Raw genomic sequence first — 16676 nt, forward strand, 5'->3', positions numbered from 1 at the left:
GTGTTTTGGATTTCTTTGTATATGTACCCAGAAGTGGAATTGCTGGTTTGTAGGCAATTTGATTTTTAATTTTTTGAGGAAACTCCACACTGTGTTCCACAATGGTTACTTCAGTCTGCATTTCCACCAATAGTGCACAAGGGTTTCCTTTTCTTCACATCCTCGACAACACTTGCTATTTGTTAGTTTATTGATGATGGCCATTCTGACAGCTTTCAGGTGATATCTCATTGTGGTTTTAATACACATTTCTCTGATGATTAGTGACACTGAACATCCTTTCATGTGTCTATTGGCAGTCTGTATGTCCCCTTTGGAGAAGTGTGTATTCAGGTCTTCTGCCCACTTTCTAATTGGGTTGTTTGTTTTTCTGGTGTGGAGCTGTATGAGTTCTTTATGTATTTTCTATTGTAACATTTTTCAGAGGTAGTGTTTGTCCTATCTTGTCCTATTTTGTTGGTTGTCTCTTCGTTTGGTTGACGGTTTCTTTTGCCGTACTGCTGGTTATTTTAACCTGAGTTGTACATTGATTTAATGCTTGTAGGGCTTTGTTCCAAGATTGCAAATGGAACAAATCTAAGTGTGTATTAAAAGCACAGACGACTCTGTAACACAACTAAACCCTGTTCCTGACTGTGCCTGTGCTGCCCCTGTCTTGTTCATGCCGCTCTGCCTCCCGCCCAGGAGCACTCTCTTCTTGGCTCGATTTGGCTCTCTGCTCAGAAGCCACCTTCTCAGAGACTGATCGCCCTCAGATTAAAACGCCTCCCATCTGTCTCTGTCACATTGCCCTTCATCATGCTTTGAAGTCCTTCTCACCATTGGTTATTATCTGGCACATTGATTTTTTTGTCTGTTTATTGTTGTTTTTCCTGCTGGGCTGGGGGTAGGTTGTTTTGTGTCCTATTGTTTAATTTTATTTTTTAACTACTATCAGTGAAATTACCCTTTTTCTGGTGTGCAGTGCTTGGAATTTTATTCTACGTATAATTTTGTGGGACCTGAAGACATAGAGAATTATTTAAATTTTCTTGCACTTTCAAAGCAAAATACCATTGCTCTGATATCCAGGTAGAGAATATTCCTCCCACCCCCCAAAACACACTTTCTTGTACTAAAACTTTGTTGTTGGGAACCTCCCTACCTGGTATCAGAAGCTGTAACTCCCGCCAAGACTAAGGCTGAGGAAATGACCTTGGACCGTAAACCAGCAAGGAGACAAAAGCTTATTTCCTTGGCAGGAGTACCACTTCTGCTCCTTTTACTTCACCCTGCCTGGCCCCCAATGCTTGGTTGGTTAGCCAATGACGGGTAAGATTCCCCAAGGGGGGAATGACTTAAGACAGGCACAATCACGTGAGGAGGCCCCCAAGGAAGGACTTTGGGGGCTACAGCAAAAGGGGGTGATGGACCCTCGCCCCTCTGCTTTGACAAAGCCTGAGTCCTCATTGTCTGCGAGAAAATCTCCTAATCTCTTGGCTACCTTACTTCCCTTGCTCCACCTAAGCCTGAAACAATGATGGAGGGTGGCGCAGCCTGTGCTCAAAAGTGTAGGTTTCCCAGGTGATCAGGCCTAAGAAAGAATATGTAAAATCCTGTGAAACCTGCTTTGTTTAGAATGCTTTCAATTGAATGATAAGGGTCCAAGGAAGAAGTAAGTTTGTTCCTTAAAGTTTTTTACAGCTCTTTGACCCTGACTCAAAGTAGGCCCTCAGACCTCCTTGTTATCTATTGTTTGATCCTTACTTCCTGGCAATGAGTAATGAGCTTTACCTGAATTCTTATGCAAATGAACCCAATAAGAGCCTGCTCAGGTGAGAGAATGAGGTGCTTCCCACTAGAGAGAGTGGCCATTTTGTCCCTATTTCTCCACAGGACTCGTTTGTCCATGTGTATGTTTTTCTCATGTTTCGATGAGCTATCTGCAGCGTTCCGTGGTCACTGCCAGTCGGTGGTCGAGACACTTTGTAGTCACAGAAAAGGATTATTTTTTTCTTTTGCTTAGTGCTCTATTGCCAGTGCTTAGAACAATAGCTGGCACTGAGTAGATAATTGGTAAATATTTTATGAATGAATGAATGAATGAATGAAATATATACTGATGCCAACAAATATTGGAAGTTGATATTGTAAAGGCTACCAGGACAAACCTTTCCTGGAGTTGTGGCCTTAACTTCTTAACACAAAACAAGAGGAGATAGTCAGGCCGACAGAATCTAGAGAGTTTATTGGTGTTAAGCATCACTCATTGCACAGAGGAGAAAGGGAACTAAACAAGTGCTTCAGCTCAAGCTGGATACAGAGAGAAAGGTTTTCACAAAATTCTCTGAGCTGCCGAATGCTAATAATTTCCCAAGCTTCCGGGTCTTCCATCCATGTTTGTTAGCACAGTAACAACTTGCAGGCATGAGGCAGGGGTGGGGGGAACTTCCCAGGACAGAGAGTTGTGGTTCAGCTTTCACTCAATTTTTGGTTATTTAAAAAAAAAAAAGTCCCTCACCAGAATCACAGGATGGGTTCCCCATGGAAAATCCCAATATTCTTAACTTCTGGGTTTTATTCATCAGAACATCCGCCAGAAAGCTCTATTTTTTCAACCTACTACAGGGCCAGGTCTGGAGGTCTGTTTGTTCTACAGAAAAAGTCTAATTTAATTCTTCTCAGAAAGAAAAATAACATAAGCAAATTAAATGCATGATTATCCAAAATCTTCCTGCTTAAGAGGATGTCCTCTCCTCAGCACCACTTGGAAATGTCTGGTCCCATTTAAAGTCACTGCATAATCCATTTGAGTTGTAAGTATCCAGGTGAGTATGAGGATTACTTCACAACAGACATAAATAAATTTACTGCCTTTATGGGGATTTCAGAATGGGGAGGTGAGACTATGAAGAAACACACTATGGTGTATGACACAAGACACTCTCATAACGAATAGCTCTCATTTCTGCCACAAGCGGTATCACTCCTCAAATGCATCCCATGGACCTATGGTGACTGAGACCTAGGCCTCAGCTTCCTTCCGATTTAGAGTTGTGATTCCATGGATTGTATCACCCTCCATATGCTCTGGCTCTGAAGACATGTGCATCAGGTGGTGGCTCCTGGCTTTCCTAGTGTGCGGTCTGAATCTCTTTCTCCCTGTGCCTCCTGCAACACTCCCCTAGCACACCCCATCTCCCCAAGACAGTAGGACAGGGGCGAGGGTAGGGGGAGCATGCATCTTGCTCACATCCTCCTTGACTTCAGTTTCTGGGAGTCAAGTTAATTGCCTGCTTCTTATGAGCAAGACCAAACTCTTGGGTTTACCCTAAAACTCTTCTTGGTGTGGCATTTCCCAAGTCATTCACCAGAACTGGATTTTCCACACCACAGATGCCTTCTTCTTTCTCTTTCTCTTGCTCTCTCACATTCCACACACTGTTTTCTTTATCTAAGACACTCTTACTCTTCATGTTGGCCTCAACAACACCATCTTATCCTTTAGGATAAGACTCTACACTCCAGAGTCTGTCCAATGTTCCTGCTGTATTCTGCCTTTCCCCTCATGTACATACTCCATTCTGTTATGTTTAATTACAGGTCTGGGATCTATTTCCACACTCAGTTGTAGGAATCTTCCACACTACAGACACTGTGTCTTTCCTGCTCACCACACCACGACCAATGCCAGCATGAAGTTCATGATAGGTACTCCATAAGTGTTTGCTGAGGGCTCGGTGGAGTCTGAGCCATGGAAAACCCAATCTGATAGAACTAGACTGATTCTTCCAGGAATACAGCCTAAGACATACAAAAAGGACTTTTAGTGGTCCCAGTAATTGAGGAAATAGTGACAGGGTCATCTTAAGGGTTTCTTTTAAACTTCTGCCATTCAAAACTCAAAGTGGTTACTCTCCCAACCCATGGAATTCCAGGTTTTGGCCCCAAAACACAAATGTCTGTGTCTTACTCCCCAGGAACTCCCAGGTGTCCTGATGGTTAGGAAGATGGGGTGATTTTTCTATAGATGAGCTTCCTCAGGGCCCCCTTAAGGTCTTTGTTCCTCAGGCTGTAGATAAAGGGGTTCAGCATGGGGGTGACTGCAGTGTACATTACGGCAGAGGCTTTCTCCTTCACGGCTGTGCGGACAGATGAAGGGCACAAATAGACCCCAATGGTGGTCCCATAGAAGAGGGCAACCACAGAGAGGTGGGAGCTGCAGGTGGAAAAGGCTTTCTTCCTGCCACCTGCAGAGGGGACCTGCATGATGGCCACGATGATACGAGCATAGGAGGCCAGGATGCAGATGAAAGGTGTGGCTATCACCATCCCGGCCACAATGAGCACAAAGATCCTGTTCACAGAAGTGTCAGTGCAGGAAAGTCTAAGAAGGGGAGTGAGGTCACAGAAGTAGTGAGGAACCTTGTCACCACAGAAAACCAGGCGTGCCATCAGGAGAATGTGTGTGAGGGAGATGAAGTAGGAAAACACCCAGGGACCACCAGCCAGCAGGCCACAGAGGCGTGGGCTCATGATGGTGGAATAGTGTAAGGGGTGACAGATAGCCACAAACCTGTCATAAGCCATCACAGCAATTAAGACACTGTCAACAATGCCAAAAAAATGGAAAAAGTACATTTGGGTCAGGCAGCAAAGATAGGAGATGGACTTGCTCTTAGTTTGAATGTTCACCAGCATTTTGGGGACAGTGTTGGTGGCCAGGCCAAAATCAACCAAGGACAGGTTGGCTAAGAAAAAGTACATGGGTGTGTGGAGGTGGGAGTCTGAGCTGATGACCAGGATAATCAACAGGTTCCCCACCACCGTGACGACATACATGCAGAAGAACAGAGCAAAGAGGAGAGTGTCCATCTCTGGTTTTTCTGAAAGTCCTAGCAGGATGAATTCAAATATGCTGGTTTGGTTCCTTGGATCCATAGGCATAATTCCTCTGGAGGTATTGAAAAGGAGAATTTATGTGGATGCTATAGAGATGATTTCGGAAGACTAGGCAAGATTACACCCAATTGACCATTGGGGTTCATTATGATATCAATTTATACATTTGTTGCCTCTTAGACTATGGATGGAGTGTTGAAAGCAAATCACATGCCACAGCTTCGTTCCAAAATCTGTTTCTGAATATTCCTGTTTCAGACAAAGACTGAGACAGTATGTCATGCATGAATCCTTGCTGAAAACAAAACAAAACAAAACAAAAAACTGCTAAAGATTTACTTCAGGATAAAATCAATTAAATCCAGAAAGAAGAGATGTCCAAGAAGCAATAGTCAGTCAAAAAATTGGTATACAAGGGAGAAACTCTAAAAACCCAAAATTTATTTATAAAAAATTGGGTACTTATTCTTACATGTTTAAACTTCAGTCACCTTCAAAGTCCTCTCCATCTGATGCAACACACCTGTCAAGATGTTTTTTCCACTGTTTAAAACAGTTTTTGAATTCATTAATTTTGATGACTTTTAGTGCTTTTGCTGTTTTTTGTTTCACCACTTCCACATCAGCAAAACATTTTCCTTTGAGGACTTTTTTCAACCTGAGAAACAAAAGCAGTTGGTCAGGGTGAGATGGGGTGAGTAGGAAGGGTGGGGCATAAGGATCATACTGGGGTTTTTTTGGTCAAAAACTGCTGAACACTCAGTACAGTGTGGGCAGGTGTGCTCATAAATCACCTGTCATGAAATGGGCAAATGTGTTGAAAGAATCCTCAAAAAAAATTCTCTGAAGCCAAACACAGCCTCTCACAACAGTGTCAGCTGGCACACTGATACAGATGGATTCCTAGTACACTCACCTAGTAGAGGAAGCTTGTACTATAAGGAGCCTGTCCTCCAGAAGATAATTCTGTTTTTTTAGGGGTCCCCCCTCTATATGTAGAAAAATGTAAGCAAAACATTGAATTTCAAAATAGTTAATTATTGTAATGAGAATGTGCATGTAAACAAGATAGATGAAAAATGAGACAAATAATATTAAGACAAGAAGAGAAATTAGAATAAAAGTTGTAAGATTCTTGTATTGAGGTGCAGGAGAATGAAAATACTGAGTATTTTGCATTTTCTATATAAAGCATACATAATTAATGTTTAGGTGTAAGCAGTATAAATAATGAGTATAAAACATATAACTTCTAAATTATAGTAGGGGCACAGCAGAAATAAAGGGATTTATAATCAAACCACTTTCAGGAAAGGAGGTAGAAAGAAGCAAAGAAAAACCATAGGCTATAGGAGTAACAACAATTGTCTAAATGCCTTAAACCAGTCATTAAAAACAAGACTCTCAGATTTGACAAAGAAACAAAACCCTAATATCTCACACATACAAGGGATACAGCTAAACTATATGGGCATAGAAAGGCTGAACATAAACAAATGGTAAAGATATAACCAGAAATACTAATTGAAGGGAAGTTTGATAACTTATTGATCTCAGGTAAAACATACTTAAGGCAGAAGGCATTATTAAAAAGGAAAGTCATTATGTAATAACAAAGGAAAAAACTCATTTGAAAGGGAAAAAAGAGCTAGTCATATTATGCATTTTTACATAGGCTTACTTTATAAAAAGAAAAACAAACTAACAGAAGTAAAGAAAAATTACAAACCATACCTTATGAGGAGATTTTATAATATTTTTTAGTGCTTGCTCTTTCAATGGGACAGAATTTTTGGTAAGGGTATTGAAAATTTGAATAATACAATTAACCAGCTTGATTTCAGCACTACACTAAATTATTAGAGAATCCACATGTTTTTCAAGGACATATAGAACATCTATAAAAATTAGGCCATAAAGAAAACCTTAATAGCAAAAAATACATATCAAACAAAGCATGGAGTCTGACCAAAGGTAATAAAATTAGACGTCAATAGGAAAAAAAGATACGTTTGGTCACAGTCAGGTACACTTTAGAAGCAGGCATTGAAGGTGGCAGCAGCATGGCCCTGCGAGAGGACCTCCAGGCCTCTCCCTTCGAAGTTACGAGTGGGACAGCTGAATTCAACAAAGGATTCACGCAAGCACTGCTGAGGCTCTGTGCACTGAGACTCTGAAGGTGGGTGTACGGGAGCAGACGGCAGACATGGGACTGGGAGGGGGAAGAGTGAGACAGGAGCGTGGGCAGTCCCACACTGCATGGCGTCAGCGGCAGTGACACACGAAGGGTTGGGGTGCCACCTCCGCTGTCCAACTGGAGGGGGAGAGGGCAGTCAGATTCGGGTGGCTGACACACTGAGTATGGGTCCAGGGCCAGGGGCAGAGAAGCAGTCCGTAAAACGCCTCAGCGCTCTGCAGCCCTCCAGAGCCAGACAGAGGTTCCCACAGACGCAGACACCTGCCCGCCGTAACGCTCGTGGCCCACGCAGCAGTCAAATCCGCACTCAGCACATTGCCAAAGGGCTGAGAAAAAACCTTTCTAGCCTAACTGGTGTGTGCTCGCTGTGGTGAAACCCGTGAGGAAGAGAAGTGTGGATGCCTGAATGCATTCCCCCCACACTGTGCATCCCTCCCCCACCCATGCAGTTCAGCCAGGCAAATCAAAACCACAATGAGATACCACCGCACACCTCTTAGAATGGCCATTATTAATCAGCAAGACAAGAAATAAGTCTTAGAAACAATGTGGAGAAAAAGGAGCCCTCACACATTGCTGGTGGGAATTTAAATTGGTGCAGCCACTGTGGAAAACAGTATGGAGTGTCCTAAAAAAAATTAAGAATAGCACTACCATATGACCCAGGAATCCCTCTTCTGGATGTCTACCCCCAAATTTGAAGACACTTATTTGTAAATATACATATGAGAGGTCTGTCTGGAAAAAGTCCAGCTATTGTTAATGTAATGAAAACAGTTGGCATGGCAGTGATATAACCTGGCAGCCAAGGAGAGTGGACTGCAATGCACATGCATGAACAATTATGACTTCACTCTACTAGTCAGCAGGGGTTATAGAGGCCATTGAGTGAGCGTGTATACTGTGTGGCCATCACATTCAAAATGACTGAGGAAGCAGAGCAATGAATCTGCATCAAATTTTGTGTTAAGCTTGAACATTCCTCCACAGAAACTATTCAAATGATTCAGAAAGCTGAAACTATGGGCAACTGGTGATTGGCAGCTTCATCATGACAATGCACATGCTCATGTATCACATCTCATGCGGAGTTTTTGGTGAAACATCATAAACCCCCCGGTGACTCAGCCCAGATTTGGTGCCTGTGGCTTCTGGCTTTTCCCAAAACAAAAATTACCTTTGAAAGGAAGACATTTCAGACCCTCAACTCGAAATTTAGGAAAATATGATGGGGCAGCTGATGGTGATTGTGAGAACTGTGTGAGGTGCCAAGGTGTCTACTTTGAAGGGGACTGGGGTGGCATTGTCCTATGTACAATGTTTCTTGTATCTTGTATCTTCTTCAATAAATGCCTCTCGTTTTCATATTACATGGCTGGATATCTTCAGAACAGACCTTCTATATCCCTATGTTTATTCCAGCATTATCCATGATAGCTAACACATGGGAACAACCTAAGTGTCCTTTGGTGGATGATTGGATATAAAAGATTTGTTAAGTATGTACCATGGAATACTACTCAGCTATAAGGTGAAATACATCTGAGACAACATGGATAGATCTGGAGAGTCTCATGCTAATAAATGTAAGTGAGATGTGTAAGGAGAAGCTAAAAGCATACTAGGCAGGGCTTGGAATGCATCAAAGGAACATAGGTCCTACTAACTGCTTCCTAGATTCCATCAGGAAGCCCACCCACGTACTGCTGGGGATGCTCACCCATGGACCGCCAACTGGCCTATGGGCTCGCCCATCACTCCACACAAAATACAGCTCACCCCTCCACACACATGATCCATGACTAGTTCCCTGTGTGTGTCCCAAAGGGCAGCAAGAACAAGTGTCTGCAGATGGTTAGTGAACAAGGGCAAAGGCAGCCTGACTGAGGTTTGGGACAAAGCACACACTCATGAGCAGTTCAGGCACCACCCCAGGGGAAGCAAACAGGAGTCTGCTCGCACCTGGTCTGGCTTTGCAGATGCAAGAGAAGGCATACAATCTTAAGAACCCCCCACAAGAGTGAACAAGAAGTATAGAGCAGGTGTGTCCACTTACATGCTCTAACAAAGACTGAGAATTTCTAGGAAGGCTGACAGAGGTATTTGTATCCCAAAGCAAGTTGGTAAAGACTGGTAGAGGTGATTTCTTCTTCAAAGATGAAAACACCAATGCATGACTTTAGGGAACATGAAAAGCCAAGAAAATGACACAACCAAAGGCATACACTTTTCCAGTAACTGACCCCAAAGAAATGCAAATCTATGATCTGCCTGATAGAGAATTCAAAATAGTTGTTTTAACTAATCTCAGTGGAGGGTGAAGGGTGAGGGACAGGGGCTGGGGGAAGGGAGCAAAGGAGGGAAAAAATACAAGGCATCTGTAATAGTGTCAACAATAAAGAAAGAAAACACAGAAAGACAATTTAATAAAATTTTCAAAATATGTGCACATGATCTTTTATGCTGAAATCCCTAAAAACTCCACAAAAAAACTGTTAGAACTAATAAATGACTCAGTAAAGTTGCTATATGTGAGATCAACATACAAAATCAGTCACATTCCTATACCCTATCAATGAGCTGTTTGTAAAAATTAATTGCTAAAACAATCACATTTACAATAGTATCAAAAATAATTTAAAAGTTAGGAATAAATTTATCCATGAGGTGAAAGATCTGTACACTGAAATTCATGAAACATAATTGAAAAAATTTGAAGACACAAATAAATTGAAAAATATTATATGTTTACCAGCTGAAAAAATTAATACTGTGAAATGTTCTACTCAAAGAGGTGTACAGATCCAATGCAACTTCTATTAAAATTCCAGTGGAATTTTCACAGAAATAGAAGACACAATCCTAAAATTTGTGTGGAACCACAAAAGACTCTGAAAAGCCAAAGCAATCATGAACAAAAACAAAGCTGGAGACATCACATTTCCTGAGTTCAACTATATTACAAAGTTCTAGTAATCAAACCAGTGAGGCACTGACATAAAAACAGACACGTAGACCAATGGAACAGAATAGAGAGCCTAGAAATAAGCCTCTGCATAGACAGTCAACTAATCTTTTACAAGGGTGCCTAGAACACACGGTGGGGAGAGAATGATCTCTTCAATCACTGGTGTTGGGGAAACTGATATCCACACACGCAAGACTGAAAGTGAAACTCTGTCTCACATGACTCACAAAAATTAACTCAAAATGTGCTAAAGACTTATGTGTAAGATCTGAACCTATAAAGCCCCCAGAAGAAAACATAGAGGAAAAACTCCTTGACATTGGTTTTGGAATTTTTTTTAAATCTGGCACCAAAAGCATAGGGGAGAAATGTAAAGTCAGCAAGTAGGACTAAACTAAAAAGTAAACTAAAAATGTTCTGCACAGCAAAGGAATCAACAAAATGAAAAGGTAACCAGTGAAATGGGAGAAAATATTTGCAAACCATATATCTGACAAGGGAATAATATCCAAAATATTTAAGAAACTTACATACTTCAATAGCAAAATTATAAATAATCCAATTGAAAAGTGGGCAAAGGTGTCTATTCAGTGGGCTGAATAGACATTTCCTTAAAGAAGATATACAGATGGACAACAGGTACCTGAAAAGGTGCTCAACATCACTGATCATCAGAAAATGCAAATAAAAATCATGAGCTACCACCTCACACCTTTTTGGATAGCTATGATTAAAAAGACAATGTAACAATGCTGGTAATGATATGGAGAAATGGGAACACTTGCAAACTGTTGGTGGGAATGTAAATTCTTATGGCTGTTGTGGAACACAATCCTGAAAAAGAATTAAAATAGAACTACCCTATGATCCAGCAACCCCGCTTCTGTTTACATATCTGAAGGAAACAAAGTACCTCAAATGGATATCTGTTCCCTGATGTTTATTGCAGCATTACTCACAATAGCCAAGATGCAGAACAACCTAAGTATACATCAATGGGGAGTGGATATAAATGGATTTAAAAGCTGTGAGAAGAGAGAGAGAGAGAGAGAGAGAGAGAGAGAGAGAGAGAGAGAGAGAGAGAATGTTGTTCAGTCATGAGAAAAAAAGAAAATCTTGCCATCTGTGACAACCTGTATGAACCTAGAGGACATTATGCCAGTGAAATGTGCCAGGCAGAGAAAGAGAAGTATTGTGTGACCTCACTACGTGGAATTAATTTTTTTAAAAAGTCAAACTAATAGAAACAGCAGAATGGTGGTTACCAGGGGCTGGGGGAATGAGGAGATGTGGGCAAAGGGTATAAGCTTTCAGCTGCATGATGAATAAGATTTGTTGGTGCATGGCATGGTGACTATAGTTAATAATACTGTGTTGTATACTTGAAATTTGCTAAGAAAGTAGATCTTAAGCATTCTCACGTTGGCTCTCTTTTCTTTAGCAAAGAAAAGGCTTTGCTAAAGATTTTGTCCCATGACTCTTTGAAGATTCTGCTAAAATCATAGGCCCTCTCCCCACAGAGAAATACACATTTTGGCATTATTTTACACACCATTTCAGGGTGTTCAGGAACTGTCCTAAACTCCAAGTCAAGAGCTACTCAAAGAACAACTTTGTAGAACTTTCCTGCTTTTCAAAATTGATCCTCAGGGCCCTGGCTGGTGAAGCTCAGTGGTTGAGCTCGGGCTGCGAACCAAAGCATGGCAGGTTCGATTCCCAGTCAGGGTACATGCCTGGGTTGCAGGCCACGGCCCTCAGCAACTGCACATTGATGTTTTTCTCTCTCTCTCTTTCTCCCTCCCTTCCCTCTCTAAAAATAAATAAATAAAATCTTTTAAAAAAATTGATTCTCAGACTTAACACCTAACACACCTAAATTTCTACCTGTAAGCTCAGTATTTTCTCTTAGATATTTGCATGGATACACTGTAGAATGAAGGAAAGCACACAGATGATTGGATTCAGATTGACCAGGATTAAAATCCTGGCTCCATTTAGTGACTATTAGCCTCTCTAAACTTCATTTTCTGTACCTTTATACTTGGGAGAAATAATACCCACCTTCAGGTTTTCTCAGAAGATGAAGTGAAGTAACACGTGGAAAGTGGCCGATCTAGTGCTCAGCGTTGTCCAGTCTCGACCAGCATTTGGCAGCATCCGCTGATGTGAAGGATGACGGACTGTGAAAGAAACACCTGGGCATGACTCCTGGGCTCCCACTTTCTAGCTGGGTGGTGCTGAGCTGGCGGCCTGACCACTAAACTCTCACACTCTTGGCCAAAAGGGAATGACAATAGTGTATAACTTACTGGCTTGTTTTGATGTTTAAATAAGATATTTATGAAGATTGTCTATGATGTCTGACACAGAATAATATAGTTAAAAGTTGTGATTTCTCTTTCTCTTTCTTCCTGGTTGGTAAATTCACCATGTAAAAAGCCAAGTGTATTTTCTTCTGCAGCCCCTGTGTCCATGAGTAAAATCACCAACCTCCAGACACCTATGACTGAAGAAGCATTGATGCTTCTTCCCTCATTTCTTCCACTGCCAAAGTCAATCTGTCAATAAGTTGCGGCATCTTCCACAAGTTGAACATTACATTTTTACATTCATTTCCCATCTATCCTGCACCCTGAACAAAGGCTGTCACTCATTCTAGGTTGACAAGGACTCATTTTGAATTAGTTCTCCTGCATTCATTCTCTCTCCTCAAAGCCCTCCTGAAATCCCTGCTGGATTAATCTTCATGAAAGAGAGCTCTGACCACACCACTGACATTCGCTTATTTACTCACTTACTCCATGAACAATCACTGATGGTTGCTGTGCACCAGGATTTGGGCTGAGTGATGGGAACAGAGACTTGAGAAGACAAAGACCTGGTCCTCTGGACACTTGTGCCTTTGTTCATTTTTGTGACCAGCATCTCATGCGGGACCCAGAAGGCATAAACACAGTTGTTTCATATATGCATGAATCAGTAATGATTTTACTGAGAGAATAAATAATAAATGCATGAATAAATAGTAATTCTTATTTTATATATGAAATAATTCTTATTTTATATATATTTTACATATAATTCTTATTTTTTATATATATATATCAGTCTTCTTGTATCTCATATAAGAAAATGGAGACACAAGGAAATTGATAAAATCAAATGGGGTTTCACAGAACTAAGCCACATAGACTGAACCTGGAGCTTGTACTCTGAAACTCCATTATTTCAGGAATCACTAGTGAATTACTGAATTCACAGTTGAGACTCGAGAGGCATTCATCAAATTTGGGGGAAGTGGACATGAGAAATATTCCCTGAGAATTATAAGAATATTCAGGAAACATAGCTGAATCAGGCGGCAATTTTTGAAAATCTGGTGTCTACACAACAGACTTCATGAATCACTACTGTTCACTGGATAAACTCCAATATTTAACTTCAAATTTAAAAATGTCTTGCGATTCTGGTACAATTTATACTTCCTGTTTTATTTACTACTGCCCTCCTAAAACTATGTTTTATACCACCTTTGGGGGGCAATATGCCAATCTGCCTCACAACCCACCTTTTCCTGCTATTTCTTGTCTCCACGCTTCTTCATATTTCTTATTACTTAGTAAGATTCCTAGTATGTGCCTAGAGCTACAATAGGCATGTTACACATATGGCATAGCATCCTAACAACAAACTACGAGGTACAGCTTACAATCCTCATTTTACAGATGAGCTGACTGGGGATGTGCAGCTCCCACAAGTATTAAACAGTGAGCTTGGTTCCGAATGCACGTCCACCTGAGTCCAAAGCCCACAGCCTCCGCTCTGAGCAGCACCGGCCCTGCCTGCTCTCTCTTCCCTGAGCTCCCTCGCTGTCCTGCACCAGGTACCACCTACACAGCCCTCAAGTTCCAGGCAGGTTCTTACTGTGTCCTGATATCAGATTAGAGGTTATGCCACTCTGTGGCCCTGACAACATTCTACTTTGTAGTTTCATCATTTTACTGAAAGATTCAGACATGTTTTTAATCCCAAGAGGGGCTAGTGAATGCCCAATGGATTTCATTCCTGGATCGACGTGCTCCTCTCACACGCTCCTGCTCTCACATCCAGGCTGTCACTCGCTCACTCTGTCACTCCTCATCCTCCCACCACCCTTGGGGAAAGTTCATGTCTCAAGAACCAGGAGGCTCAAAGTTGACCCCATCCTGATGGGGCAGGAAGCAGAACTCCTCTCCCACATAAACCCTGGAAGTCTGTGTCCGGGCTATCTCAGCCTGGAAATATAGGAATCTCCAGGGATTTGGAGACTCAATGATGGAAATAACTCAAACTTCTGCCTACAGAAGTTTGGGGAAAATATCTCTTCTTTGTGGGCTTGGAAAAGCAGGTTCAGGTACTGAGAACTGAGCTACATACAAATCATGGGATTGGGAAATGGCTGGTTGTCATCACAGCTGGACGAAGTTGAGATAGGTAGGTAAGTGTGGTTATTGGATTCAGGGCTGGGAACTGGGTGCTGAACTGAGCCAGGGAGACTCTCCCAGTTCTCTGAAAACACAGGCTATTTTCTCTCCCTTTCCGCCACCTGCATTCTCTCCAAGTGTGCTCGCTTTCTTTTGCTCTCTCTGTCTCCCTCTCTCTCACCTCTTGTCCCCCTCTCTCCTCCCCTCCCTCCCCTCTCGTCCTCGAAGTCCACTCACCGGACCATTTTTTTCTCTTGGTATCATCAAAGGCATGAGTCAAACTTGTCCCAGTGTCCTCCCTGGTGATGAAGTTAGACCTTGGAGTCAGAAGGATGCCTCATAGGTGCATAAGTAGATATCCTCCTGACCCGAAGAAGAAGAAAAGCTGGGGTAGAAGACAAACTGTAGGAACTGGGGGAATATTTGTAATTTCTGTGCCAATAGAACTCAATTCCCCAGACTCCTTGTTAGACAAATTGTCCAATTTCACATCTATTCCCTGAAGAGTTCAGTTTCCTACAGAGGCTGGGACATGGCGGCAGTAAGAACCCTCTATTGATTATTTTAGGTCTTCAGGAGGCAACCTGCAGCAAACTGTGTTTCCCAACTTCTCAGGGCTCTGCACCTTCTTCTCGGGGAACAAGCTGTCCTAGGCTCCTAAACTCTGTCTTCCCAGGTCCATAGGGAAAGTTGCTATCCTTCTTCAAAACAGTGTCGCTCATCACTTAACTGTATGCAACTCCCTGCATTCACCCAATGGTGTCACACCAAGCAGCAAGGCTGCCTGCAACCCACTTACGCTCAAGGGGGCAGCCCTCTGTAAGGGCACCCCAGCTCCCTTCCAGTTCTGCTGATGGGATGAGTAGAATTTGACCTGATGGGCACAGAGAGAGAGAGAAGCTGTCTGAATGCATCTGCAGCCAGATCCTCATTCCGGGTGCTGGTTCTAGGGTAGCAGCAGGGAAAGTGTCTGCCTTTGCATTTTTAGGAATTCAGTTTTGTGAGCTCACTGCCAGCTGACCAGGGCATATGTCCACTCAATAAATACCTGTGGAGCTGATTGATACATTAAGTTCCAGTCTTTAAAAATGTTCAGTTATGCAGATGCCCAAATGCAGACAAAAGTAGCGAAAATAGCACTGGGCTGTGTCATACAACATTGCTAGTGTTTCGCCATTTTTGACCAACAAAACATCATTTTTCACTTGCTTGCTGCTTAGGTATTCAGGCAGGTAGGTCTGGTGCTCGGGGGTCAGCTGGCGGGCAGGTCAGGTGTTTGGATACACGGGGAAGAGTGTGGGGCCTGGGCTCACTGGGGTAGGCCTGGCCCCTGAGTCTGCAGTGCTGAGCCTGAATCCTGGGTCCACGGAGGCCAACCAGGCACCAGTGATTGCTATAGCATTGGGTTTGTGGTAGCTGGTCAGGAGCCCAGGGCTGCTGGTGTGGTCCAGGCTGTGGGGAGGGCCAGAACCTGGGTCCGTGGGACCTCATACCTGGAGCTTGGGTCCACAAGAACCCAAGTCAGACTAAGGCCACAGGTATCAGCCAGGTTCTGGGACCAGGTTCTTGGAGCCTGGGACCCAGAGGGCCAGCTTTGTACCAGGGTGGACTGGGAACCTGGGCCCTTGGGAGCTGGTCTGGATTCTAGGTCCACAGGAACAGGCCTGGTGTTGGATAGGCTGGGAGTCTGGGCCACAGGATTCAGCCCAGTGCTGGTGTAGGCCCAGGTCCTGGGGTCATAAGGCTCAGCCTGGCCCTGGGCTCAGCGAGAGCCTTTGTCTGCTGTCACATGCCTGGAGCCGGGCCTGGCCCAGGACCGGATCTGTAAGAGCGAGACTGGTGACAGGTGGGCTGGGAGCTGCTTCAGTTGGTGCTGGCATCTGCAACAAAGCCGGGGCTCACCTATCCTCTCCCACCTGGGCTGTGCTTCCTGGGATTGGGGCAAGGTGGTCAGGAACAACACAGACCACCTTTTCTACCTCCATTTGAGGCATCTTTTCTGATTTCTGTGCTCCACTCTGGCACTGTCGTCACTCACCTGGAAACCTTTAACTGGGTGTTTCTAGAAGGAAACAAGCACAGGGAACCTCTGTCCTGCCATCTTGCTGACGCTACTCCCCTACATCAGACTTTTTAGTACAATGTAGCTGTTCATCTTGAAGCTGTT

General features: G+C 43.0%; 1 protein-coding gene and 1 long non-coding RNA gene across 3 annotated transcripts; both read right to left on the bottom strand.

Moving 5' to 3' along the window:
* Nucleotides 1-366: 366 nt before the first annotated feature.
* On the bottom strand, nt 367-5406 carry LOC114504220 (olfactory receptor 24). 2 transcript variants are annotated; one of them, XR_004904671.1, is made up of 3 exons: nt 5354-5406; nt 2501-5176; nt 367-576 (listed from the first exon to the last, which is right to left on the bottom strand). XR_004904671.1 is itself a non-coding variant. In XM_036032290.1 (2 exons), the coding sequence occupies exon 2, from the start codon at nt 4924-4926 to the stop codon at nt 3982-3984; it is 945 nt and encodes a 314-aa protein (XP_035888183.1). In that variant the 5' UTR covers nt 4927-5176; nt 5354-5406; the 3' UTR covers nt 2209-3981. The 2 variants fall into 2 exon arrangements, 1 of the variants encoding a protein (XP_035888183.1); XM_036032290.1 differs by lacking the exon at nt 367-576 and having other exon boundaries at nt 2209-5176.
* Nucleotides 5407-5490: 84 nt separating this feature from the next.
* LOC118502000 lies at nt 5491-15078 on the bottom strand. The gene is made up of 3 exons (XR_004904672.1): nt 14747-15078; nt 12108-12226; nt 5491-5539 (listed from the first exon to the last, which is right to left on the bottom strand). It is a non-coding gene; the product is annotated as an uncharacterized LOC118502000 (long non-coding RNA).
* Nucleotides 15079-16676: the final 1598 nt, after the last annotated feature.

The sequence above is a fragment of the Phyllostomus discolor genome, chromosome 8 (assembly GCF_004126475.2).
Source record: "Phyllostomus discolor isolate MPI-MPIP mPhyDis1 chromosome 8, mPhyDis1.pri.v3, whole genome shotgun sequence".
Lineage (NCBI taxonomy): Eukaryota > Metazoa > Chordata > Mammalia > Chiroptera > Phyllostomidae > Phyllostomus > Phyllostomus discolor.

Excerpts from the sequence above, each read along its gene's own strand:
- LOC114504220 (XM_036032290.1), bottom strand. The coding sequence starts at position 4,926 with ATGCCTATGGATCCAAGGAACCAAACCAGCATATTTGAATTCATCCTG.